This window comes from Chiloscyllium plagiosum, chromosome 30, assembly GCF_004010195.1.
Source record: "Chiloscyllium plagiosum isolate BGI_BamShark_2017 chromosome 30, ASM401019v2, whole genome shotgun sequence".
Lineage (NCBI taxonomy): Eukaryota > Metazoa > Chordata > Chondrichthyes > Orectolobiformes > Hemiscylliidae > Chiloscyllium > Chiloscyllium plagiosum.
This window is the reverse complement of record NC_057739.1, coordinates 38,528,317-38,554,967: the sequence shown is the minus strand read 5'-3', so window position 1 is coordinate 38,554,967 and position 26,651 is coordinate 38,528,317. Positions and strand designations below refer to the sequence as shown.

At 42.8% G+C, this 26,651-nt stretch overlaps 1 protein-coding gene across 2 annotated transcripts in view; it reads right to left on the bottom strand.

Moving 5' to 3' along the window:
- Positions 1–26,651, bottom strand: part of LOC122564934 (coiled-coil domain-containing protein 180-like) — a 106,032-nt gene that overhangs the window by 38,855 nt on the left and 40,526 nt on the right. For both annotated transcript variants that reach the window (XM_043720426.1, XM_043720427.1), the window contains exons 9-13: positions 22,969–23,023; positions 20,919–21,034; positions 18,011–18,059; positions 13,424–13,581; positions 7,890–8,107 (exon numbers count right to left, since the gene is read on the bottom strand). In XM_043720426.1, the coding sequence (XP_043576361.1) occupies positions 7,890–8,107; positions 13,424–13,581; positions 18,011–18,059; positions 20,919–21,034; positions 22,969–23,023 (596 nt within the window). The remainder of the gene's footprint in view (positions 1–7,889; positions 8,108–13,423; positions 13,582–18,010; positions 18,060–20,918; positions 21,035–22,968; positions 23,024–26,651) is intronic.

Genomic DNA, 26,651 nt, shown 5'->3' with positions numbered 1-26,651 from the left:
TACATTTTATCTGTCAAATTTCAACTGTCATACTTTTCCCATCAATTTCTGTTTTGCATTTTCTTCCAGTTCCCTTAAGTAACTTGAAAAAAAATGAAACTATTCACAGATGTATAGAGAAGGAATGTATCCAAAGTACCAATCAACAATCTACTAAAGATATACAAAAAGTTAACAACAAGGTGTTGAGGCAGAGCCCTTGTGTATATTTAAGGCTGTGATAGATTCTTGATCAGTTGGAGAATCAAGGGTTTTGGGGAAAGGGCAGGAAAGTGAATGTGTGGAATATTTGTATCAACTATGATCCTATTGAATGGCTTGAGGGGCCAAATGGCCTACTTTTCCCAGTTTTCTTCTGGTCTTAAACACTCATCCAAATATCAGAGAATTACCGCTTGGGTGGCTGGAGGTCTGATTTGTGATAAAGAGTGATGTTTAATTCCTGTACTGACTGAAGCCACCATGAAAGTCTTGCCTTGTCAACCTCACCCTATGTCTGAGGTGTGGTGACCCTCAGTTTAAACTTAACATTGTCTCCCTCTAATGAGAGAACAACCCCATTATAGAATCATGGGAAAGAGTGCAGAAAGAGGCCATTTGGCCCAGCGGGTCTGCACTGACCCTCCAAAGAGCATCCCATCCAGATCCACCCTGTAAGCCTGCATTTAGCATGGTCACTCCATTTAATCTGTACATCTTTGAACGGTGGGAGGAAATCAAAGCACCCAGAGGAAACCCCACACAAACTAATGTTATTTACAAAATACCCTGCAAGAACTGTAACAAACACTACATTGGACAAACAGGCAGAAAACTAGCCAGCAGGATACATGAACATCAATTAGCCACAAAACAACATGACCCTCTCTCACTAGTATCCTCACATACAGATAAGGAAGGATACCACTTCGACTGGGACAACACATCCTTCCTAGGACAAGCCAAACAGAGACATACACGAGAATTCCTAGAAGCATAGCATTCCAACTGGAACTCTATCAACAAACACATTGGCTTGGACCCATTTACCAACCCCTGAGAAAAAGAACAGGAAATGAAACCACTATAGGAAATGATGCCATCATGGGAAATGACATCACCAACCCAAGGAAACCCAAACAAAGGAATAGAAAGCAGGAAACACCAGCAGTGCTTCATCCGGAGGCTCACTGAAGATGTTACCTAGTATAGTGATGAAATGTCTAAAAGTGAACCTTCCAGTTCAGCGAGCAAACCTACATCCATGTGGAGAATGTGCAAGCCCCACACAGACAGTCACCCAAGGGTAGAATCAAACCCAAGTTCCTGCCATTGTGAGGCAGCAGTGCTAATCACTCTGAGCCACCATGCTGCCCTAATAGTCTGGGACTTTGTTGACTTTACTTACAATGGTTCCAGTGCAGAAACCCTTTGAGTCCAGACCAGTCTCTGCAGGAGTAATTTATCCAGTCCTACTCACTCTTTCCTTTCCGGTTGTCTTACAAATGGTTTCCTTTCTGGTGCTATCCAATTCCCGTTTGAAATGAAGAAATTTGCCTCCACCACAGTGTTAGGATTAAATACAATGAAAATAAAATAATAAAATTAAATACAATAACCGAGTGAGCAGTGTTTGGGAACCAATAAAATCACCCCAAATATGTTTGAAATTTTGTTTTAAATTAGTAACTTCAGAAAAAAGGTAACAGAATAACTATTTTGGACAAAAAAATTAAATTATCACAATAACAGCATTAGCTTACATATATAAATGATTTAGTTGCTTCAAGTGTCTTCAATAAAATTCGAACAGAAATAGAGAGTTCTTGTGGTGCAGTGGTAGTGCCCCTACTCTGAGCCAGGAGGCCTGGGTTCAAACTCCATCTGCTCCAGAGATGCAGCAGAACCGGTTGAATTACAAAATATTTTGAAGAGAAATAGACCCTGGCAGCCTTTGGACTATGTGACTCACACAGATCAATGCTTCACTAACAGTCATTATGCAGCCCCCGTTACATCATCTTAAATTAGACTCAAATATTTTGCTCTGCATTGGAAGCCTAGAACTCACTTTGATTGGTGACATGGGAGAATTAGTGATGGTTTATTAAAAGGAAAAGCCTAGATTTTGAATTTTACTGTCACCAGAGATTTCTAAGCAAAATGATTCATCCGCCCAACTCTGATAGTTTAGCTCCTGTAATTCACCAGCAACATTCTGAAAGCTGAGACAGGACAGTGTGGGCTGACAAACAGGGATAATTCTGTGTTATGAATGGCTTATGCCCGAAACGTCGATTCTCCTGCTCCTCAGATACTGCCTGATCTGATGAACTTTTCAGCACCACGCTCTTGACTCTGATCTCCAGCATCTGCAGTCCACACTTTCTCGTAATTCTGTATTTGGCTAGTTCTCTTCTTAATGCACTCCCTGTTTAACTAAAGCAAATCCTTACACTTCAAAGAATATTCTGCTTTTCTGATTGGACAAACAAAAGTCTTTTGTGTCCTTCTTATGAAAACGGAGAGCGTGGAATGCTCTACCTGCAACAGTAGTGGATCTGCCAATATGAAGGCATTTAAATGGTCATTGGATAAATATATGGATGGTAATGGAATAGCGTAAGTTAGATGGGCTTTAGATTGGTTTCACAGGTTGGCGCAGCATCGAGGGCCAAAGGGCCTGTATTGCACTGTAATATTCTATGAACTCAGGGGAAAACAGTAGCGTCAAGTTGTCACATTCGTGGCACTATGAAGCTGCCAAGTCCCTACAGCTCTCAATCGATTCAATCAACCTCTCTGCTCTACATTCCAGTGCAAGCAATGCCATTACTGCCCCTCACTACCACACCTCATTCCCAACCATCATTACTGCCCCTCCCTACCACGCCTCATTCCCACTCCTCATTACTGCCCCTCACTACCATGCCTCATTCCCACCTCTCATTACTGCCCCTCACTACCACGCCTCATTCCCACCCCTCATTACTACTACTCAGTACCACACCTCATTCCCACCCCTCATTCCTGTCCCTCACTACCACGCCTCATTCCCACCCCTCATTCCTGTCCCTCAATAGCATGCCTCATTCCCACCTCTCATTACTGCCCCTCACTACCATGTCTCTTTCCCACCCCTCATTACCACCCTGAGCTATTGAGTTGATATTTTGAATAGTAATGTCCATAATTAAATGACTGACAGTTAAAAAAAGTACTGTTGGCAAAACTTAACACCAATTAAACTTCAAGCACAGGGGTCCTTACAGTATAATTGCTGCATCTATTGAGTAGGTGGTGGGCAAGTGGTATTATTACCAGACTATTATTCCAGAGATCCAGGGAACATTCTTGAATCCCATCATGGCAGATGGAGAATTTGAATTCAACAATAATCTGGAAATAAGAGTTTAATGTTAACCATCTCCAATTGTCAGTGAGTACTCATCTGGTTTATTAATGTTCTCTAGGGAAGGAAATCTGTCATCCTTACCTGGTCTGAGCCTACATGTGACTCCAGACCCAAAACAATCTGGTTAACACTTAACTGCCTTCTGGGCAATTAGGGATGGGCAATAAATGCTGGTTCAGCCAGTGACACCCATATCCCATGAATGAATAAAAACTCTACTTATATCCCTTTTTGCAATACCTACATTCCAATGTGCAACCAGCACCTCACCCCCCCACCAATTTTCTCCTTTCATCTTTACCAGGTATTCAATTATATAGCATGATGTTTCACAGGCATTGGCAGAATAAAATAGCCATTTCATGGAAAGAATCATACTTGACTTGAAACATTAACTCTTTTTCTCTCTCCACAGATACTGTCAAACCTGCTGAGTCCCTCCAGCATTCTCTGTTTTAAGGTACTGAGTGTGGAGTCATGGGACCAAATCCCATGCAAACACGGCCTTATCCGACAGATACTCTCACTTACATTTTCCAGCATAGGGCTAATCACTGGGGTCAAGTGTGGCTGGTGTAATTTTCTCTCTGTAGTACAGGGGGATTGAGATCAATTGTAGCACCTCTGAAAGAACAATTCATACACAAGTGGGAAAATCGCTTCAAAATGGTGGCTGATGTTCACCCCTCAACCAATATGTCATAACTATTATCACCAAATGAAACCATGAACTGGACAATCTCATGTGGCTTAATGGAATCCTGCTGTTCACTTATTCAGTTGCCTAAATTATAAAACAAGAGTAATTGCAATTTCAAAAATAATTACTAGCATGCTTTCCAGTTCAGTTACAATATTGGTATCTACCTGACAATGTGGAAAATTGCCTAGGTATGTCCTGTACACAAAAAGCAAGGCAGATCTAACCCAGTCAATTAATATCCCATTAGTATCAGATTATCAGCAAAATGATGAAAGTGTCATCAACAGTGCTATTGAGCAGCACCTACGTTGTAATAACCTCCTCAGTGAAGCCCAGTTTGAGTTCTGCCTAGGTCACTCACCTCTTGACCTCATTACAACCTTGGTTCAACCTTGGACAAAAGATCTGAATCCCAGAGGTAGGGTGACAATGACAGCCCTTGACATCAAAGTCCATTTGACCAAGTATGACATTAAAATGCCCTCGCTAAACTGGAGTCAATGGGAATCAGGGAGCAAATTCACTTCTGATGGAGCTATACCTGGCACAATGGAAGAAGATTGTGGTTGTTGGAGGTCAGTCATCTCAACTCCAGGCATGTCTACAGGAGTTCCTCAGGATAGTGTGGAACAAGAGGATCACCAGAGTGGGGCTAGGGCTGATCAGGGATATAAGAGGGAACTTGCACCTGGAGTTGGAGGAGGTAGGGGAGGTCCTTGATGAATACTTTGCTTCAGTATTCACTACTGAGAGGAATCTTGACATTTCTGAGGACAGTGTGAAACAGACTGGTATGCTCAAACAGAATGATGTTAAGAAGGAGAATATGCTGAAAATTTTGAAAAATATAAGGATAGATAAATTCCCTGGGCCAGACAGGATATACCCTAGGTAGCAAGGGAAAAGATGGCCTTTGGCGATGATCTTTGCATCCTCATTATCCACTGGAGAAGTGCCAGATGATTGGAGGGTGGCAAATGTTATTCTCCTATTCAAGAAAGGGAATTGCAATAACCCTGGAAATTACAGACCAGTCAGTCTTACCTCTGTGGTGGACAAAGTATTGGAGAAGATTCTGAGAGACAGGATTTATGATTACTTGGAAAGCCATAGTTTGATTACAGATAGTTAGCATGACTTTGTGAGGGGCAGGTCATATCTCAGAAATCTTATAGAATTCATTGAGGATGTGACAAAACACATTGATAAAGGTAGAGCTGTCGATGTGGCATTTGAGAAGGTTACTCATGGTAGGCTCATTCAGTAAGTAAGGAGGCATGGGATACAGGGAAGTCTAGCTGCCTGAGTACAGTATTGGCTGGCCCATAGAAGACAGAAGGTGGTGGTAGATGGAAAGTATTCAGCCTAGAGCTTGGTGATCAGTGGTGTTCCACAGGGATCACTTCTGGGACCTCTGTTCTTTGTGATTTTTATAAATGACATGGATGAGGAAATGGAAGGGTGGGTTAGTAAGTTTGTTGATGATATGAAGATTGATGGAATTGTGGATAGTGTGGAAGGCTGATGTAGGTTGCAACGGGACATTGACAGGATGCAGAGCTGGACTGAGAAGTGGCAGATGGAGTTCAACCTGGAAAAGTGTGAGGTGATTCACTTTGGAAGATCAAATTTGAATGCAGAATACAGAGTTAAAGGCAGGATTCTTGGCAGTGTGGAGGAACAGAGGAATTTTCGGGTCCATGTCCATAGATCCCTCAAAGTTGCCACCCAAGTTGATAGGGTTGTTAAGAAGGCGTATGGTGTGTTGGTTCTCATTAATGGGGGGATTGAGTTTAAGAGCTGCGAAGTTATGCTGCAGTTCTATAGAGCCCTGGTTAGACCACACTTGGAATATGCTGTTCAGCTCTGTCACCTCATTATAGGAAGGATGTGGAAGCTTTAGAGGGGGTGCAGAGGAGATTTACCAGGATGCTACCTGGACTGGAGGGCATGTCTTATGAAGAAAGGTTGGGGAGCTGTGGCTTTTCTCATTGGAGTGGAGAAGGATGAGAGGTGACTTGATAGAGGTGTACAAGATGATGACAGGCATAGATAGAATGGATAGGTAGTGACTTTTTCCCAGGGTGGAAATGTCTATCATGAGGGGGCATAATTCTAAGGTCATAGGAGGAAGGTTTAGGGGAGATTCAGAGGTGGGTTCTTTACGCAGAGAGTGATGGGTGTATGGAATGGTAGTAGAGTCAGATACATAAGGGACATTTAAGTGACTCTTGGATAGGCACATGGAAGATAGTAAAATGAAGGGTATGGAGGTTAGTCTGATCTTAGAGTAGGATAAAAGGTCGGCACAACGTCGAGGGCCAAAGGGCCTGGACTGTGCTGTACTGTTCTATGTTCTAATGTACTTGGCTCAACCATCTTCAGCTGCTTCATCAATGACCTTCCCTCCATCATAAGGTCAGAAGTAGGGATGTTCAGTGATGATTACACAATGTCCAGCATCATTCACGACTTCTCAGAAACTGAAGCAGTCCATGTTTAAATGCAGCGAGACTGGACAATATCCAGGCTTGGGCTGTAAGTGGCAAATAACAGTCAAACCACACAAATGCAATAAGAGACAATCTTGTCAACAATCTCTGAATATTCAATGGTGTTACAATCACTGAATCCCCTACTCTCAACTTCCTGGGACTTACCATTGTCCAGATTTGCAACTTGACTCACCATATAAATATAGTGGCTACAAGAGCAGGTCAGAGGGTAGAAATACTGCAGCATGTGACTAACCTCCTGACTCCCTGAAACCTATCCACCAACTACAAGGAAAAAGTCAGGAAGATGATGGACTACTCTCCATTTGCCCAAATGAGTGCATTTCCAACAACCCTCAAGAAGCTTGACACCATCCAAGACAAAATAGCCTGCTTGATCAGCACTACACTGATGAATATCTACTCCATCCACCACCAACACTCAGTAGCAGAGTGTGAACTATCTACAAGATACACTGCAAACATTCACATGGGCTCTTTAGGCAGCACCTTCCAAACCCACAACCGTTAACATTTAGAAGGACAAGACAGCAGATACATGGGAACACCACCATCAGCAAGTTCCCTCCAAGTCACCCACCATCCTGATTTGGAAATATATTGCTGTTTCTTTGGTGTCATTGGATCAAAATCCCGGAATTCCCTCCCTAATGGCATCATGGGTCTACCTACAGCACATGGACTGCAACGGTTCAAGAAGGTAGCTCATCATCACTTTCTCAAGGGCAGTGAAGGCTGAGGGGCAGTTTGACAGAAGTCTATAAAATTATGAGATGCAGTGAATAGGGTTGACGGTCAGAAGCTTTTCCCCGGAGTTGAAGTCTAATACTACAGGGCATGCATTTAAGGTGAGTGGGGGAAAGTTCAAAGGCGATGTGAGGGGCAACGTTTTTACAGAGAGTGGTAGGAGTCTGGAATGCGATGACAGGTGTGGGGTGGAGGCAGATGTGATAAGGGCATTTAAGAGACTTTCAGATAAGCACATGAATATGCAAGGGATGGAGGGACATGGGCCAAGGGCAAGCAGAAAGGATTGGTTTAATTTGGCATCATGTTCAGCGCAACCCGAAGGGTCTGTTCCTGTGCTGTACTGTTCTATGTTCGATGTTCTAACTAGGGCCCAGCCAGCAACACACACATTCCATGTGCTTAGGGATATCTCGATGATTTGAAAAGTGCTATAAAAACGCAAAGTGTTTCTTTTTCTTCTATATTGCTTTTATAACTGGATAATGAAGACATAAAGATGACATAGAGAGAAGCATCCCCCACTAACTTTTTCTTTAATTCCAGAAACGTTGCTTCAGGAAGGAATGCATGTTTCATGTAATCTTGAAGATGCTTCTGCTCTCCAATTTCTGTCAGGAAGGTGATCCTATTCATACTGTCTCTGCCATTTTTCTCCCACATCACTGTGTAAATGTTCCCTCTCGGGGTTTTGAACTGCTCAAAGTTAATGAAAGTTTTGCCATGATCAGCCTCTGCCAAAGCATCCTAGAGAAAATAAAAGGAAATTTCCATTGCATTATACTTCGGGATGCAGAATGTTCATCTTGATCAAACATGACTGAAACTGCAACATAAATCCTCCACAGTTGAATGAAAACTCTTGATAGTAGGGTTGCCAACCCTCCAGGATTGGCCTGGAGTTTTCAAGAACTGGAGAATTTCTAATACGCTGCTGTGTGCAACCCTGGAGAAAAATCAAGAGGACATTAAAAAAGATTGAGTATTTTGTCATTTTATTTAACACATTCTGTCTGAGCGCATAAAATGTTATCCCATCCAAGGCTATGGGCCACTTGGAAAGAGGGACTATTGTAGATTTAGAGTAGTATGTTGTCAGTGCAGATTCGATGGGCAGCAAGGCATATTTTGCACTGTATGATTCTATATTTCTTTGCCAGACATAAAAATAATAAAAGTGAAAAATGGAAGACCATTTGGGTGATAATCAAGCATCATTCAAATGGGTAATGAGCCTTTTTTTGCTTTCCAATTGGTGTAAGATACAAAGCTGGATGTGCTGGTCAACTCATCAAGTCATGCGAGGAAATCTCCAGAAATATATATCTGATAATGACCAGCTCACTTAATGATCAGAGGTTTGCAGGCACCAGTAGGAAATCAGAATGCAATGGTTCTCATCACCAATATTTAAGAGAGCGGAAAATTAGGCTGAGCTACTGCTCCTGACCTTTCCCAAACTCCTGGTAGAAGGTTACCTAGGTGCACACACCAGAGGTAGGATGTTCTCCAGACTTGAACAGATTGGCAAACCCCTCTTGGAGATACTTGTACGTGTATGAAATTATCCGATAGTTAATATTAGTAGAATCAGAGACAAAAGGATAAAATCTGGATGAAAAACCTCAATAAACATGGACTACTGCTAAAAATAGCAAAGGAGCTCACTACTTTCAGGAGATGTGCATAAACTGTCAGCTCTTATGTTACTACTGATTGCTATCATTATATTAAGGGCAAAACAACTAAGTACTGGCATAACCCTAGAAGCTGACTGCACAGTTATGGAATTGTATGGTGAAAACCTCATTTTGAAAAATATCTAATATGCAGATAGCCTTGAAGCGTCAATTTTATCCTAACACATGACCATTTTAAAAGGTTTTCAAGATTGGAAAAACAATTTTAATTATATTACAATTCAGTCATTAATTGTATTCAGGTGGCAGAATTCTCTCCAATTCATGTGCATGCAGGCAGAACCCCACACTTTCTGGTAGCACAACAGTGCATGACAGACCTGCCAGCCTCTGAATGACCAGCAATGCTTGGCGGGTGGAACTTCCACCCGGGGGAGGGGGCTTGATCTTTGGGGAAGCCCATCACTGTCCTGCCAAGTACATTCAGCAGGCCTTCTTGAAAAGGGGCAACCTGGGGCAACCAGCCAGCTCTACACCTCTCACCTCCACAGGTTTGTGCCAATTACTTCAGTTTCCCCAAGTTATGTGGAGTTACAGAACATAGGCCCTGATTGTTGGAAGTTCATTAAGTAGGCATCTTGAATATCCACACATATCTGACCTTACACTGCTGGCCTTCACAAACATTCTCTTTCTAGCCCCAGCAGTTTAGCTGATGTAAAAACCTCCATTATGGCTACTGAATTCCTTGGAGCTGCTCCCACTTGAGAACTTTAATGGATATCTACAGGAAACATGATTGGAGGAGAAGGTGCAGCTTGATATTGGATTTAACAATCAATGGCTTCAGCTGTGAATGGTTGTGATGCTACGGGGCAGGAGTTCAGTACGTGGCTGATTGTCTGACTTGGATGGCCACAAACACAGCTGTTGAACGGATGGTTAACCCTGACATCAGAATGAAACTGCTCCTCCAGCCATTCAATAAAAACAGACTTGTTTTCAGTGCACATTCAGTGACATCTCACTGGTGAAGTGGAAGTCAACAGCAGCAAGAGATTTTATACACCTGCTGGACTGCTGGGACTGAGGGATTGCATTATATCTGTGAATGCCTACAGCGGAAGGTTGAATAGTGGAAATCGGTTGATGTTCTGGACAGGCACTTAATAGACTGGCATCAAATTTCACCGTACATTGACCTATAGGTAATCCCTCCAGAGCACCAGAGCCTATTGGTTGAGACGAGAGTAAATGTCATATGGAACTTGGTACCACCTAAAACAGCAGTGCCAATATACTGCACTGCTTCATTTGCCTAGGTTTACCCAACAACACAGTACTGCTGCTCAACACAGCTCAGGAACCACCATACAAACATGGTAGACACCCTTCAGGAAGTCTTGGAGATTACTTCTGAGGGGTTTGAGATATAAAAATAAACTGGAAAGACTGGAGCTTTTTCACTGGAACATAGGAGTTTGAGGGGTAATCTGATTGAGGTTTATGAAATCATGAGGAGCATAGATAAGGTGAATGACAAGAGTCTTTTCCCTAAGGCGGGGGAGTTTAAAACAAGGGGGTATATTTTTAAGATGAGAGGAGAAAGATTTAAAAAGGACATAAGGGACAACCATGATTTGGAGGCTACGGTGACAGATGAATGGGCACTGCACAACAATCAATAGACAGGAGTGTTCCCTCCCAGTTGGGGAACACTTCAGCGGTCCAGGACATTCAACCTCGGGTGACCAACCTCCAAGGCGGACTTCAGGACAGGCAGCAGCGAAAAGTGGTTGAGCAGAGGCTGATAGACAAGTTCGGTACCCATAAGGAGGGCCTCAGGCACTCCTATACACACACACACACACGGGCACACACACGGACACACACACGGACACACACACGGACACACAAACACGGACACGCACAGATGCACACACACACCCTTACAGACACACACACTCCCACACTCACACATGCATCACTCACACATGCATCCTCTCACAGACTTAGACACTCTAAACTCACATACACACACATATACACTCTCTCTCACACTCACAACCCGCCACCCCAGACAGACAGACACATACACACACACGCACACATGCACACATATACATATACATCTGTTGGGTGAATTTCTACTTGCAGAGTTACATTGTACTTTGCTCAAAAACTGCATGAATTTATGCAAGACTCTGTTAACTCATTTTTTAGATTAGCATCAGTCTAAACATTATGGCACAGGGGGCTAACACCTTCAACATATTGTCTGACTAACACCAGTTGTTACAGTTAACCTGAGAATGTAACTTTTTAAAAACGTTTTGTGATTTACATATGAAAGAGGTGAAAATATCATGGTATTCGAACAGATGAAAGACTCAACAATCAAGGTATTTTTTCAATGTATAATTTCAGTTACATCACATTGTAAACGTTTGCTATAAATTCTTCGTCTTACAATTGTGCCCTCCACTACCACCTGATGAAGGAGTGACACTCCGAAAGCTAGTGCTTCCAATTAAACCTGTTGGACTATAACCTGGTATTGTACGATTTTTAAAAGAGGGGTAACGTTTTTCCACTGAGAATGGTTAGTGTGTGGACTGAAATTCCGGAAGAAATGGTAGATGTAGGTACAGTCACAATGTTTAAAAGACATTTGGATAAGGTCATGAATTGGAAATATTTGGAGAGATTCAGGCCAAGCGCAGGCAGTTGGGGCTAATTTAGTTTGGGAACATGGCTTGCGGGGACTGGTTGGACCAAATGGTCTGTTTCTATGCTGCATGACTCTATTACTCTGTGACTCTAGGACATCGAGATCAAGATATCTGGAAGTTCATCCTCTTCAAAGAACACAACCAATTGACAGCTACCAAAGTACTCCCATTGACACAGGACCTCAAACAAAAACTCTTCACGCTCATCTGAAATCACATCTACGAGCAAGCACAAATAATTTCCTTGCCACACTTCCGAAGAAGTTTCGCCAATGGAGTGGAAGCTGAAGCAGGAGCAACTTGAGAGAAATTGCTGGCCTATATCTATCCCGATACCTGTGAAGCAGGTATCTTCCAAAATTTCAAAGAAACATTAAATCTTAAATGTTTTGCTGGAGGTTTTTACCACCAATCTGTCACAGCATGTAGAGAAAAATGTACTGTACATACTCGTGTATAGGTTGAGTTTTGAAGGCTATTTTTTAAAGCTGGAGTTAGGGGGTCAACTTATAGACAGGGTATTGTTTTCGAGAGGATGAAATTCATGCTTGGCATGAGTCAAAAAGTGGACAAACAAGGGCCAGATTTCTATATAAAATAATAAACAACAAAAGGAAAAAGAATTATGGCCATTATTGAATATTTATCTACAAAATAATTATCTCCATTCTGCCTGCTACAGTAGATCAGTACTGTAATACCTTATTCCCATTATCAGTATCATGTAGGTCTACACAATTATGTACAAAACTTAATAGGCATTCCAGCAGCTTTCCCACCTATCCAATCCACCCTCCTCTCTGACCTATCACCTTCACCCCCAACTTCATCTCCCTATCACATTCTCAGCTCCCTACCTCCCAGCCCCACTCCCTTCTAAGTTATCTCTCAGTTTGGGCCACTCCCACATTCCTGATGAAGAGCTTCTGTTTGAAACATCGATTCTCCTGCTCCTTGAATGCTGCCTAACCTACTGTGCTTTTTTAGCACCACATTCCTCGACTCTGATCTCCAGCATCCGCAGTCCTCACTTTCTCCCAAACCGGTAGGTGGTCAGGCCATCTACTGGGGGTATTTGTACAACACACAATTCATGAAATAAAAACAGAGGAGCAGTATAAACAAAACAAAAACTGATAGTTTTTTTTAAAAAGACTGCATAATATATGATAAATACCTTACATAAAAAACTGCTATTCACAGCAAAAACCTCTTCTCATCGTATATCACAAATATTATGGGGCAGTCAAGAAGAGACCCCTGAAAAACTAGGGACAACTTATGCATGAGGTATATGAAAAATACCAGAATTTTGGCCAAAAATGAGAGGGATATTTATACATGAGATCAGCCTATACACGAGTATATATGGTATTTCATCTCTAGTTTAATTTGCGCAACCCCAATACACTGTCCAGGCAAAATATAAGCATTATCGCAGTTAGTGTGGGGGTAAAAGAGAGAAAAGAAAAGAAAAAAAAATTACCAGAAAAAAAATACAGTTTCTAGGCTGTATGCTACGCAAGCAATTCCATGAACTTACATGGGTCTTTACATAATCATTGCCATCAATAAATGTACACCAAAGCTGCCTGCTAGCATATAGTATAAAAGGAATTTGGATCTAACGATCATTATAAAAAATGGGTGATGCCAGAAACTTATGATTCCATTTCTCTCTTTGATCTTACACTTTGTTCCTTGGGAGAGAATGACGTCAACTTCTCCTCAGATTGTTCCTCAGATAAGTGTTGGCTTGTAATTTGTGATAGATTCTGTTCTGACCAATCGCTGGTATATCTAATTCTCTCAGCTTCTTCCTGTTTATGGATACTTTCGATGCTGAGGCCTAAAGCAGAGTTAGAAACACAAGAGTTAATGGATAGGGAAATGGATCTAAATCTGTATAGCTTCATATGAAATGGGACCATGAATAGTCCACTCACCCTCTAAAGTTTGCTGTACTATTTAATTAGATCATGGCTGATCATTTACCTCAAAGCCATTTTCCTACACATTCCCTTAAAATGTTTAATATCTTCAATACATGGAAGTATGTTCATCTCTATATTTAATATATTTAATATAGAGAATTCCAAACTCTTACCACTCTCTCAGTGAACCAAATTTGTTGTCATCTTACTCCTAAATGGTCTACCTCTTATTTTGGGTCTGCTCCCCTCTCGTTCGAGATCTCCATCTCCAGCCAAGGAAAACATTCTTCCTGCACTTACCCTGTTGATGTCGAAGAACTCTGTATGTTTGAATGAGATTACTTCTTATCCTTCTAAACTCCAGAGAATATAGTAGGCCCAGTCTATTTAATCCGTCCATCCCAGGAATTAGTTTGGTGAATTTGCATTCCCTCGATGGCATGTATATCTTTCCTTAGGTAAGCTGGTCAAAACTGACAGGTCCTAGCTCCCATCCCACCTCAAACTCTAGCCCCACTCCAGGTCCCAGCTCCCATCCCTACCGTGTCTTCACCATTCCTCCAGACCTCCCCCTCACTGAGAATGAACGTTTAGTCCTCAGTAAAGGCCTCACCTTTATCCCTCTACAGTCCCAGGTTAGTGAGTTCGCCAGACACTGTGACCTTGAATATTTCTTTTGCCACCTCCGTCTCTGTGCCTACTTTTACAACCAAGACACCCACCCACCCACTGAGGACCCCTTCTCCTGCCTCCAACACATCCCATCCACTTGGACACCCTGTGCTGTCCTGCTACCTGCCCTTGACTTCTTCATTTCAAACTGCTGCCCTTGACTTCTTCACTCCAAACTGACATCGATTGCCTCAACCTGTCCAACCGCCTCACTCACTCCAACTTCACACCCTCACAACGCACAGCCCTCCACTCACTTCACTCCAACCCCAACCTCACCATCAAACCAGTGGGCAAAGGGGGTGCAGTGGTAGTTTGGCACACTGGCCTCTACACTGCTGAAGCCAGGTGCCAACTTGAAGATACTTCCTCCTACTGCCTCCTCGACCATGACGTCACCCTCCATAACCAAACCATCATCTCCCAGACCATACACACCTCATCACCTCAGGGGATCTCCCACCCACAGCTTCCAACCTCATAGTTTGGGAACCCCACACCACCCAGTTCTACCTCCACAAGATCCACAAGCCTGATTACCCTGGCTAACCTATCGTCTCAGCCTGCTTCTGCCTCACCGAGTTCATCTCCACCTACCTCGACACTGTCCTAGCCTCCCCAGTTCAGGAACTCCTCACATATGCCCAGGATACCACCCTTGCCCTCCACCTCCTCCAAGACTTCTGTTTCCCTGGCCCCCAATGCCTCATCTTCACCATGGACATCCAATCCCTCTACATCTCCATCTGCTGTGACCAGGCCCTTCAAGCACTCTGTTTCTTCCTATCCTGACATTTTCACCAGTACTCTTCCACTGACACTCTTATTCGTTTGGCTGAACTGGACCTCACCCTCAACAATTTCTCCTTCCAATCCTCCCACATCATCCAGACAAAAGGGGTAGCAATGGGCACCTGCATGGGCCCCAGCTATGCCTGTCTCTTTGTCGGCTATGTAGAACAGTCCATCTTCCAGAGTTACACCGACACCACTCCCCACCATTTCCTCCACTGGATTGATAACTGTATCGGTGCCATGTCGTGCTCCCATGAGGAGGTCGAACAGTTTATCAACTTCACCAACATATTCCATCCCAATCTTAAATTCATCTGGACCATCTCTGACACCTTCCTCACCTTTCCATCTCCATCCATGAGGATTGACTCAACACTAACATTTTTTACAAACCCACAGACTCCCACAGCTATCTGGATTACACCTCCTCCCACCCTGCCTCTTGCAAAACTGCTATCCCGTATTCCCAATTCCTCCACTTCCACCGCATCTGCTGGACCAATTCCACCACAGAACTCACCAGATGGCCTCCTTTTTAAAAGACTGAAATTTCTTCTCCCACTTGGTTGAAGATGCCCTCCAAAGCATTTCTTCCAAGAACAGAAACCCCCTGGTCCTCACCTTCCACCCCACCAACCTCTGCATAAATCACATCATCCGTCAACATTTCTGCCACCTACAAATGGACCCCATCACCAGAAATATATTTCACGGGGTGGCACGGTGGCTCAGTGGTTAGCACTGCTGCCTCACAGCACCAGGGTCCCAGGTTCAATTCCAGCCTCAGGTGACTGTCTATGTGGAGTTTGCACATTCTCCCCGTGTCTTCATGGATTTCGTCCGGGTGCTCTGGTTTCCTCCCACAGTCCAAAGATGTGCAGGTTAGGTGAATTGGCCATGCTAAATTTCCCATAGTGTTAGGTGCATTAGTCAGGAGGAAATGGGTCTGGATGGGTTACTCTTTGGAGGGTTGTTGTAGACTGGTTGGGCCAAAGGGCCTGTTTCCACACTGTAGGGAATCTAATCCCTCCCCACCCCTATCTGTTTTCCACAAAGACCATTCCCTCTGTGACTACGGTCCACTCCCCAAAACAAGCCACCTGGCACCTTCCCCTGCCCCTGCAGGAATTGCAAAACCTGCACCTACTTGGGAACACCACCACCTGCAAGTCCCCCTCCAAGCCACTCATCACCCTGACTTGGAAATGCTTTGCTGTTCCTTCACAGTCGTTGGGTCAAAATCCTGGACTTCCTTCCTACCGGCATTGTGGGTCAACCCATAGAGAGTGGACTGCAGCAAATCAAGAAGGCAGCTCACCACCACCTTCTCAAGGGCAAATAGGGATGGGCTATCAATGCTGGCCCAGCCAGCGACGCCCAAGTCCCACCAATAAATTAAAACAAAATCAACTGGCAGCATCCTCAACTTTTTCCAGGTCACCTGACCAACACTTCTGTCTGTCTCCCAGAAGAAAAATGAGGAGTGTAGTCAGCCATTTTTAAAGGTCAGATTCACAGAGCAAGGAAGTTTCTTGTCTTTGCACACCTGACCTGGCAGCAAAAATCAACTTCAACGTATTTGTTTAGTTTCCCTGCTATTTCTTATTCACATTTTAACATTCTCCTGTTTCTGTTTGCAGTGGTTCCATATTTGTCTTTGCTAATCCTTTCCTTTTTATATTCTGTACCTAAAGCAGCTATTACAGTCCATTTTTATGATTTTAGCTAGGTTATTTTCATATTCTATTTTGACCTTCTTTATCAGTTTTGGTCTTTTTTAGCTGGATTCTAAAATGCTTCCAATCCTCAGGCTTACGGCTACTTTGGCAACTTTATAACAGCCTTCCTTGAATCTAATATACTCTTGCTGGGGTTTTGTGCATCAAATGAATGCAAATTTGTTGTAAACCAAGTATGAATTCTTTAAACACTGGGCATTATCTGTCTATGCTAATATCTTTTAACATAGTTCCTCTATCTTCCAATGCTAATTTACCCCTTCATAATTTAGACTGAAGACCTTAGTTTCAGATTGAACAACATTTTCAAACTGAATGAAAAATTCTTTTATCTACTCCCTAGAAGCTCCTTTGCAACAGGATAATTAATTGGCCCTTTCTCATTGAACAACGAATTGAATCTCCCACTTTTTACTGCATTTTATTACACCGAAAAATCTAATGACGCCTGTCGGAATATGATTCCATGTGGACGTAGCCGGAGGCTGGAACAAACTTGGCTGTGATCCCAGCAGTCCGAACCTACAGACATGTACCATCCAGGCTTGGGTGTGATAACAGCAATGGTAAACACCTTCAACTGGACAATCAAGAAGTTGGGATGAAACAAATAAATTAGTCGTCTATATTGAATACTTAATATTTAAGAATATAAGCTTTTACTTGAAAGAAATTGAGATGATCAAGGTGGTGAGGACACGAGGGGAGGATTTGTGGGATCAAATGATATGAAAAGGTTGAATGAACACTAGTGAAGTGAACTAGTGAAACACAATTAAACCTGGCTGCTTCAGTGACTGGCTCAAGTTAAATGAGTTGATTAATTTAGCTCCTTTGCTGGCTTCAGTACATTCTTTATGCTGATTTGCATAAAATTTGCAATAAGTGCTTATTTCTTATGCATACAAATATTTATTCCAATAAAAAAATCCAAAAGGAGATAAAAAGTAAAGAAAGTTTTGAAGTACATTCTTCTTTCAAATTGGAAATCCACTGTCTAATTTACTTCTGTACATATTCGGAAAGCAACAAGTATTGATTTAATGATGATTTGTTGCACAGAATAATAAATATGAGTTTACAGTCTGACCTTTATAGAGGTTTCATGACAAGAGTCGTTTCAGTTTAAAATACACACCTTGAATATGAGAGCTTAGTTCTTGGTCTGAAAGTTCTGCTCCTTCCTCCTAGAACATAATAAAAAACGTCAGTGACTTATATTACAAAGACATTTATGATACCATGGGAGGGTAGGCAATATTAGGGGAGGCGATTGCCTAGTGGTATTATTACACGGCCTAATAATCCAGAGACCCAGGTAATGCTCTGGGCACTGCAGGCAGGAACTTAATTTTAAAAATCTGGAATTTTGAGTCTAATAATGACCATGATACCATTGCTGACTGTCAGGAAAGATCCATCTGGTTCACTAATGTTCTTACCTGGTCTGGCTTATATGTGACTCCAGACCCAAAACAATGAGGTTTACTCTCAAATGCCTGTGGGCAATTAGGGATGAGCAATAAATACCGGCCTGGCCAGCGATGTCCACGTCCCTCCAATGAAGTTTTAAAAAGACCCTCTTTACAGAGGTACTGTTAGGTTACAGCTTTGGTAAACTTTCTTGTTTGTGGAGAAGAATAATATTCAATGATGAAATAGGAAGATATTTTTCATGTGTTTAGAGACTAAGCAAATTAAATCTTGCCAAATGACTTGACATGATGGCAGCTGTTTAAAATGAACGATTTAAAAGTATAGAAGAAACACAATAATGACAAGCTCAGGTGTGATGGCTATGGTTTAGTTCACTTTGGTTTCATTATTGCAGTGTGCGTGGCAAGGATTCCATATCAGTACCTCACAGCCCTTTGCAACTGTAAATGTATGGACATAAATGCACTGCTACTAGAGACATGCAAATATCTGTCAGGAAAAATGAGGCAATGGCCTAGTGGCGTTTTCGCTGGACTGCTAATACAGAGACCCAGATAATAGAACATAGATCATAACAGCGCAGAACAGGCCCTTTGGCCCTCGATGTTGCGCTGCCCTGTCATACTAATCTGAAGCCCATCCCACCTACACTATTCCATGTACGTCCATTTGCCTGTCTAATGACGACTTAAATGCACTTAAACTTGGCGAATCTACTACCATTGCAGGCAAAGCATTCCATAACCTTACTACTCTCTGAGTAAAGAAACTACCTCTGGCATCTGTCTTATACCTATCTCCCCTCACTTTAAAGTTGTGTCCCCTCGTGTTTGCCATCTCCATACTTGGAAAAAGGCTCTCCCTGTCCACCCCATCTAACCCTCTGATTATCTTGTATGTCTCTATTAAGTCACCTCTCAACCTTCTTGTCTCTTACGAGAACAGCCTCAAGATCCTCAGCCTTTCTTCGTAAGACATTCCTTCTATAACAGGCAACATCCTAGTAAATCTCCTCTGCACCCTTTCCAAAGCTTCCACATCCTTCTTATAATGCAGTGACCAGAACTGTACACAACACTCCAAGTGTGGCCATACCAGAGCTTTGTACAGCCACAGCATAACCTCCTGGTTCCGGAATTCAATCCCTCTATTAATAAAGGCCAAAACACTGTATGCCTTCTTAACAACCCTGTCAATCTGGGTGGCAACTTTCAGGGATCTGTGTACATGGACACTGAGATCTCTCTTCTCATCTGCACTCCCAAGAATTTTACCATTAGCCCAGTACTTTGTATTCCGATTACTCCGTCCAAAGTGTATCACCTCACACTTGTCCGCATTAAACTCCATTTGCCACCTCTCAGTCCATCTCTGCATCCTATCTATGTCTCTCTGCAACCTACTACATCCTTCGTCACAATCCACAACTCCACCGACCTTAGTGTCGTCTGCAAATTTACTAACCCACCCTTCTAAGCCCTCATCCAGGTCGTTTATAAAAATGACGAACACCGACCCTTGCGGTAAGCCGCTAGTACCTGGACACCAAGATGAACATGTTCCATCAACTACAACCCTCTGTTTTCTTTCAGCAAGCCAATTACTGATCCAAACTGCTATGTCTCCCACAATCCCATTCCTCCGCATTTTGTATAATAGCCTACTGTGGGGAACCTTATCGAACGCCTTGCTGAAATCCATATACACCACATAATGACCCAGAATTCCGCCACGGCAGATGGTAGAATTTGAATTAAGAGTCTAATGATGACCATGAATCCATTGTTGATTCATCTGGGTCACTAATGTCCTTTAGAGAAGGAAACTGTCAACTTTACCTGATCTGGCCTACATGTGACCCATAGCAATATGGTTGACTCTTAGACAAATAGAGGCAATATATGCTGATGTGCCAGAGATGTCCATAACCCATGAATGAATAAAGAAAAAGTGGGAACTGCAGAATCTGGTGAAATTTTCCTCTCCTGCTACTCCAACTCTCCGGGATGGCTTGGTAGGCAGGTGAGAGGCATTGAAGACCCACCTTCCAATGTGCCATTTACTGTTGAGGGGCTTTATCTCTGACCAATGGAAGATGGTGCCAAGTGTGAAGCCCAGTTGCTTTTACTGTTTGGTTTTGTAAAATGGGCAAGGTAGGAGGGACTTTCTCTGCACCTCTCTGTGCTATCTGAGGACACCAAACATGGTCTCCTCAAGGTCACATTTTCCTTCCCTCCCCAATGCCTTTTTCAATCCAGCACTATACACTCCCCACCCTCATAGGGGACTGCCAGTCTGGCATCTATCAAGGTGACTCTACTGACAAATGCCAATGTAACCTGGATGCATTTTCAGTCGTGGCCAGCATTCCAGGTGGTACTGCTGGGATCAGAGAGCTGATAGCCATTCCATTAGCTGGTAGTTCACAGAGGTGGGCCTTTCTCTACATTTAGGGGTGGAAGGACGGCCTCAAGTCTATTCATTTCCCTGGCCCCAGTGTAAACAGCCATCCCCATGAATAGCTACACCAGCTTGGTGGCAAGACAGCAACACAAAAAAAGGACCACCTGGTTTAATTAAAAACTCTGGTAGTCGTCACATTATCTTACACTCTTAAGAATGACTGATGCTTCTGAAGGTTCGTCCGCCACACTTAAACTCCTTTCACTTTCATCCAGAACATCTTCATGAATGTCTTCACTCATTTCGGACTGGGAAACTGCAACTGCAATAAGACCCATAAAGATGCCAATAATGTTTGCACATAAATAATAGCATTGTGATAGGGTCACTGGACCTGTTGTGTAGATTAAATGCTCCACATGAATAGTATTTTAAAGAATACACTGCAAAAATCCAATTTTATTTGAAGGCAATGAAATTTGAAAAATAATTAATAATCTGAAGTCAAACACTTGGACATTCTGTGTCCAGCAAATCCAAGCTACATCATACAGTTATTGCTGTATTTCATTATGTTTCAGCAGCATCATGCACTGTATCCAGTCTGAACTGTCAAGACTCTGACTCATTCCCAGTCTTCCTGATGATGGAGTAAGTTTACTTAGAGTCACAGAGTCACAGAGATGGACATATCTGAACCCAATCTAGTCCCTCCTCCCAGCACCCGACCTATATCCCTCCAAACCCTTCCTATTCGTATACCCATCCAAATGCTTCATAAATGTTGCAATTGTACCAGCCTCCACCACTTCCTCTGGCAGCTCATTCCATACACGTACCACCTTCTGCATGAAAAAGTTGCCCCGTAGGTCTCTTTTATATCTTTCCCTTCTCACACTAAACATATGCCCTCTAGTTCTGGACTCCCCAGGGAAACAACTTTGCCTATTTACCCTATCTATGCCCCTCATAATTTTGTAAACATCTATAAGGTCACCCCTCAGTCTCCGACGCTCCAGGGAAAACAGCCCCAGTCTGTTCAGCCTCTCCCTACAGCTCAAATCCTCCAACCCTGGTAACATCCTTGTAAATCTTTTCTGAACCCTTTCAAGTTTCACAACATCTTTCCGATGGGAAGGAGACCAGAATTGCATGCAAAATTCCAACAGTGGCCTAACCAATGTCCTGTACAGCCGCAACATAACCTTCCAACTCCTGTACTCAATACTCTTCAAGATCCTGTTGTAATCTGAGGTAACCCTGTCCACCACACCTCCAAATTTGGTGTCATCAGCAAATTTACTGACAATACCTCTTATTCTCGCATCCAAATCATTTATATAAATGACGAAAAGTAGTGGGCCCAGCATTGATCCTTGTGGCACTCCACTGGTCACAGGCCTCCAGTCTCAAAAACAACCCTCCACCACCACCACCACCCTCTGTCTTCTACCTTTGAGCCAGTTCTGTATCCAAATGGCTAGTTCTCCCTGTATTCCATGAGATCTAACCTTGCTAAATAGTCTCCCGTGGGGAACCTTGTTGAACACCTTACTGAAGTCCATATCGATCACATCTACCGCTCTGCCCTCATCAATCCTCTGTCACTTCTTCAAAAAACTCAATCAAGTTTGTGAGACATGATATCCCATGCACAAAGCCATGTTGACTATCCCGAATCAGTCCTTGCCTTTCCAAATATATGTACATCCTGTCCCTCAGGATTCCCTCCAACAACTTGCCACCACTGACGCCAGGCTCACTGGTCCCTGGGATGTGCTTTTTGTCAACTGTCTTATCGCTTGTCTAAATTCTTATTTGAAAATCCACTGGCTTGTGAGGTGTTTGATGCTTTTGCTCACATTTGGCTGGTGCAGTTCAAAATATTCTTTCTTACTTGTAATCTATATTGAATTTCCTCCTGCACTCTAATGTAGCAAAGTAATTTTGAAAGTGTCTATTTATAACTGTACAGCAAATTTAAAAATCAAATAATTGATGCTAGCTTATATTGCTCATTACTTCTGAAAGCTACAATGGTATAGTCAAGCTCATGAAGATATTAACACTTTAACATGGCATTGTTTTCATCTGCCTTACTACAGGATTAAGCTGACTCAGGTTAACTGTATTTAAGAAAATGCTAGTCAGAAAGCTATAATTTGAATATAACAGTACATTCATTATTAATATCAAGGTGTTTATCTCGATCCTATCTTGATAAATTTCTAAATCAATCTTATGAAACAAACATACCTTCAACTAGACTGGGTACCGCTGTAGCAGCAGCTATTATTATTTTTGGTTTGTACTACAAAACAATGGAAACGCATATTATTAGTGCAGAGTGTCACAGTGCAAGTCCCATTATACAGTAAAGTAATGGAGCTTAAAATCAGTCATTGTTGCCTTGTTTATAGTTTTTGAACAGTCCAATGTTAGAATACAGTGTCTGAAAAGGACTGAAATGAAAACCACAAATCAAAAGTTTGATTGTATAATTACAAGTCTATTTGTACTAATATGTCTTATGGGTCCAGAGGAATTAGTTAGGAAGACGTTCAATTCAACTGACCAGCAGAAAATTATGCACATTTTAGTTGTATAGTGCAATGTTGCATAACATCCTGGGGCATTTGACAAAAAAAAATGAAAACATTGCAGGAGTTGAAAATCTGATTCTGGAGATACTCAGCAGATCCAAGGGATTTTAATTTTCCAACCTCTGACTGGCAGGTGGAAGGCTTTCGAAAATGAGATAATGAGCGTTCAGAGACATTATGTTCCTGTTAGAGAGAAGGGTAAGACTGGTAAGAATAGGGAACAATGAATGAATAAAGATTTTGAAGGAGGCATATATTAGGTTTAGACAACTGGAATCTCTTGAAGAGTGTAAAGGGGTGAAGAGGCATTCCTAAGAGGGAAATCAGGAATGCAAAAAGGGGATATGACATAGCTTTGGTGGCTCAGGTTAACGTGGTGGGGGAGTTCAGAACTAGGAGGCATATTTTTAAGGTGAGAGGACAAAGATTTGAAAGGGACATGGGCAGGGGAAATCACCAGATGAAATGAGGTAGTGACTGTTGTGGATGAGGTACCCTAACATTCCCATGTAAGCATGTTAGCAATAAACATTTTTTCCTTTCAGGCACTGAGGAATACAAGATGCAACAACTCAGAGATACCCACGTTTTTCCATCCCTTTCCCTTTGAATCAATTCCCTCTCCTAACCCCGCTTCTTGTTGTGCAATTACTATTGCATCTGACCTTCCGCTCTTTGATGCTGAACATTCTGTCCTTCGCAAAAGTCTCAGTGTTATCCCTCTGCGTCCCCACCTTAATGAATTTCATGCACAACATGACATTGAACTCTTCTTCCGTCATCTTCGCCTCCATGCCCATTTCTTTGGTCAAAAATCTTCATCCTATCTACAGACCCCATTGCCCACCTCCAACACCCTTCCTTCACCTGGATCCTTCTCCCTCCCCCTGGTTATTTACCCGCACTCGGTCTGTTCATCCAGCACTGTCAAAGTAACATTGATTGACTCAATTTCTCTATCCCCTTTACCTATTGCAACCTGTCACCCAGTGAACTGACTGTACTCTATTCCCTCAAATTCAATCTGACTTTGCTATTAAGCCTGCTGACAAGGGTAGTGTAGTTGTTGTCTGGTGGATTGATCTCTACATTGCAGAGGCTGAGCGCCACATCTCAGATACTTCCTCCTATCTCCCCCTGGACCATGATCCCCACCATGGAGTATTCAGGCCACTATGTCCACAATGGTGTCCACAAACTGGAAAAACAGCATTTCATTTTCTACCTGGAAACTCTACAACCTTCTGGATTCAATATCGAGTTCAACACCTTGAGGACTTGAGGCATCTTCTCCCATGACCTTACACCAACCCCCACACACCAGGCTTGTCATCACATGGTCTACTATTGCACACTACCCATTATTAACCACTAATAGACCCATTAGCAGCCATTCATTCTCCTAGACTGACCATTATCTACCCCTCTGTTTGTCTAACTGTTCTTATCTCTCTTTGGGCTCTACCTCCATCTATTGTTTACTCCTTAATCTCTCCCTGGACACTATCCTTTGTATAAAATCCAACATTTTCCTAGCTAACATCAGTTCTGAAGAAGGGTCACTGGACACCGAATCTTCACTCTGATTTCTCTCCACAGATGCTGCCAGACTTGCTGAAATTTTTCAGCAATGTCTGTTTTTGTTACTAATGGTTTTACTCAGCTTAAAATGGTTATTGAGTGGAAATTGTGGACAAGGAAGAGGGTCTGTGGCATGGGTTAACAGTGACTTCATTCTTTCCAAATTTTATTTGTAGACATTTTCTGCTCATCCAATATTGGATGTTGGAAAGACAGCATGACGATTCTAGAACTGAGTGTTGTTGACATATATGCTGAAACTGATGTTGTGTTTTCAGATGGTTCAAACCATGAATTCATTCACTCACTTCCCCATCCTTATCTTGTCACTCTGCCTTTGGATATGCCTAAAGGCAGCAACCTATTGCTGTAGTTTGCCACCTGTAGGTTTTACATATGAAAATAGGAGCAGGAGTAAGCCATTAAGCTCCGTGAGGATATTCTGCCATTAAATAATATTATGGCTGATCTGATTGTAAACTCAAATTTGCATCCTCAGTTACCACAATAGCCTTTCACTCCCTTGCTAACAAAAATCTACCTACTACTGCCTTAAAAAATATTCAAGGACTCTGCTTCCATCATGTTTTCGGGAAGGGGGTTATAAGATACCCGATGGGCTGACATAATAAATTTTCCTTCATTTCTTTTTTAACTGGGGAGCTCTTGACTTTTAAAGTGAGCCCTGCTTCCAGATTCTCCCGTAAGAGGAATTATCCTCTCCACATCTACCCTGTCAAGACCTCTCACAATCTTATACGTTTCAATCAAGTCACCTCTCAGACATAAAATAACTAAAACTGTTGTCAAGGGTCAAGAGTGTGGTGCTGGAAAAGCATAGCAGGTCAGGCAGCATATGAGGAGAAGGAGAATCAATGTTTCGGGCATAAGCCCTTCATCAGGAATGAGATTTGTGGACTGGTGGGGGGGGGAGCTGAGAGATAAATGGGAAGGGAGGGGTGCTGGAGGAAGGTAGCTGGGAATGAGGTAGGTAGATGAAGACAGATGGGAAGGTGATAGGTTGGAGAGGACGGTGGAGCCAATAGATGGGAAAGACGATGGACAGGTCAAGAGGGTGGTGCCGAGTTGGAGGTCTGATACTGGGATAACTTGGGGGGAGGGGAATTGAGGAAACTGTTGAAATCCACATTAATCCCATGTGATTCCAGGGTCCCAAAACGGAAGATGAGGCGTTCTTCCTCGAGATGTCGGGTGGTTAGGGTTTGGCGATGGAGGAAGCCCAGGACCTGCATGTCCTTGGTGGAGTTGGGGGGAGAGTTGAAGTGTTCAGCCATGGGGTGTGGGGTTGGATGGTTGCGGGTGTCCCAGAGATGTTCTCTGAAATGATCCGCAAGTTGGTGTCCTGTCTCCCCGATGTAAAGGAGACACATTGGGTGTAACGGATACACTAGATGACCTTTGTGGAAGTACAGGTAAATTTCTGTCGGATGTGAAAGGATCCTTTGGGGCCTTGGGCGGAGATTAAGGGGAGAGGTGTGGGTGCAGGTTTTGCATTTCCTGCAGTGGCAGGGGAAGGTGCCAGGAATGGGATGAGGGCTGGTGGGGAGTGCGTGGATCTGACAAGTGAGTTGTGGAGGGAATAGTCTCTCTAGAATGCTGATATGGTTGTGGAGGGAAATATATCCATAGCGGTGGTGTCTGTTTGTAGGTGGCGGAAGTGGTGGACAATGATGCATTGTATATGAAGGTAGGTGGGATGGAAGGTGAAACCGGGGGCGGGGGTGGGTGTTCTTT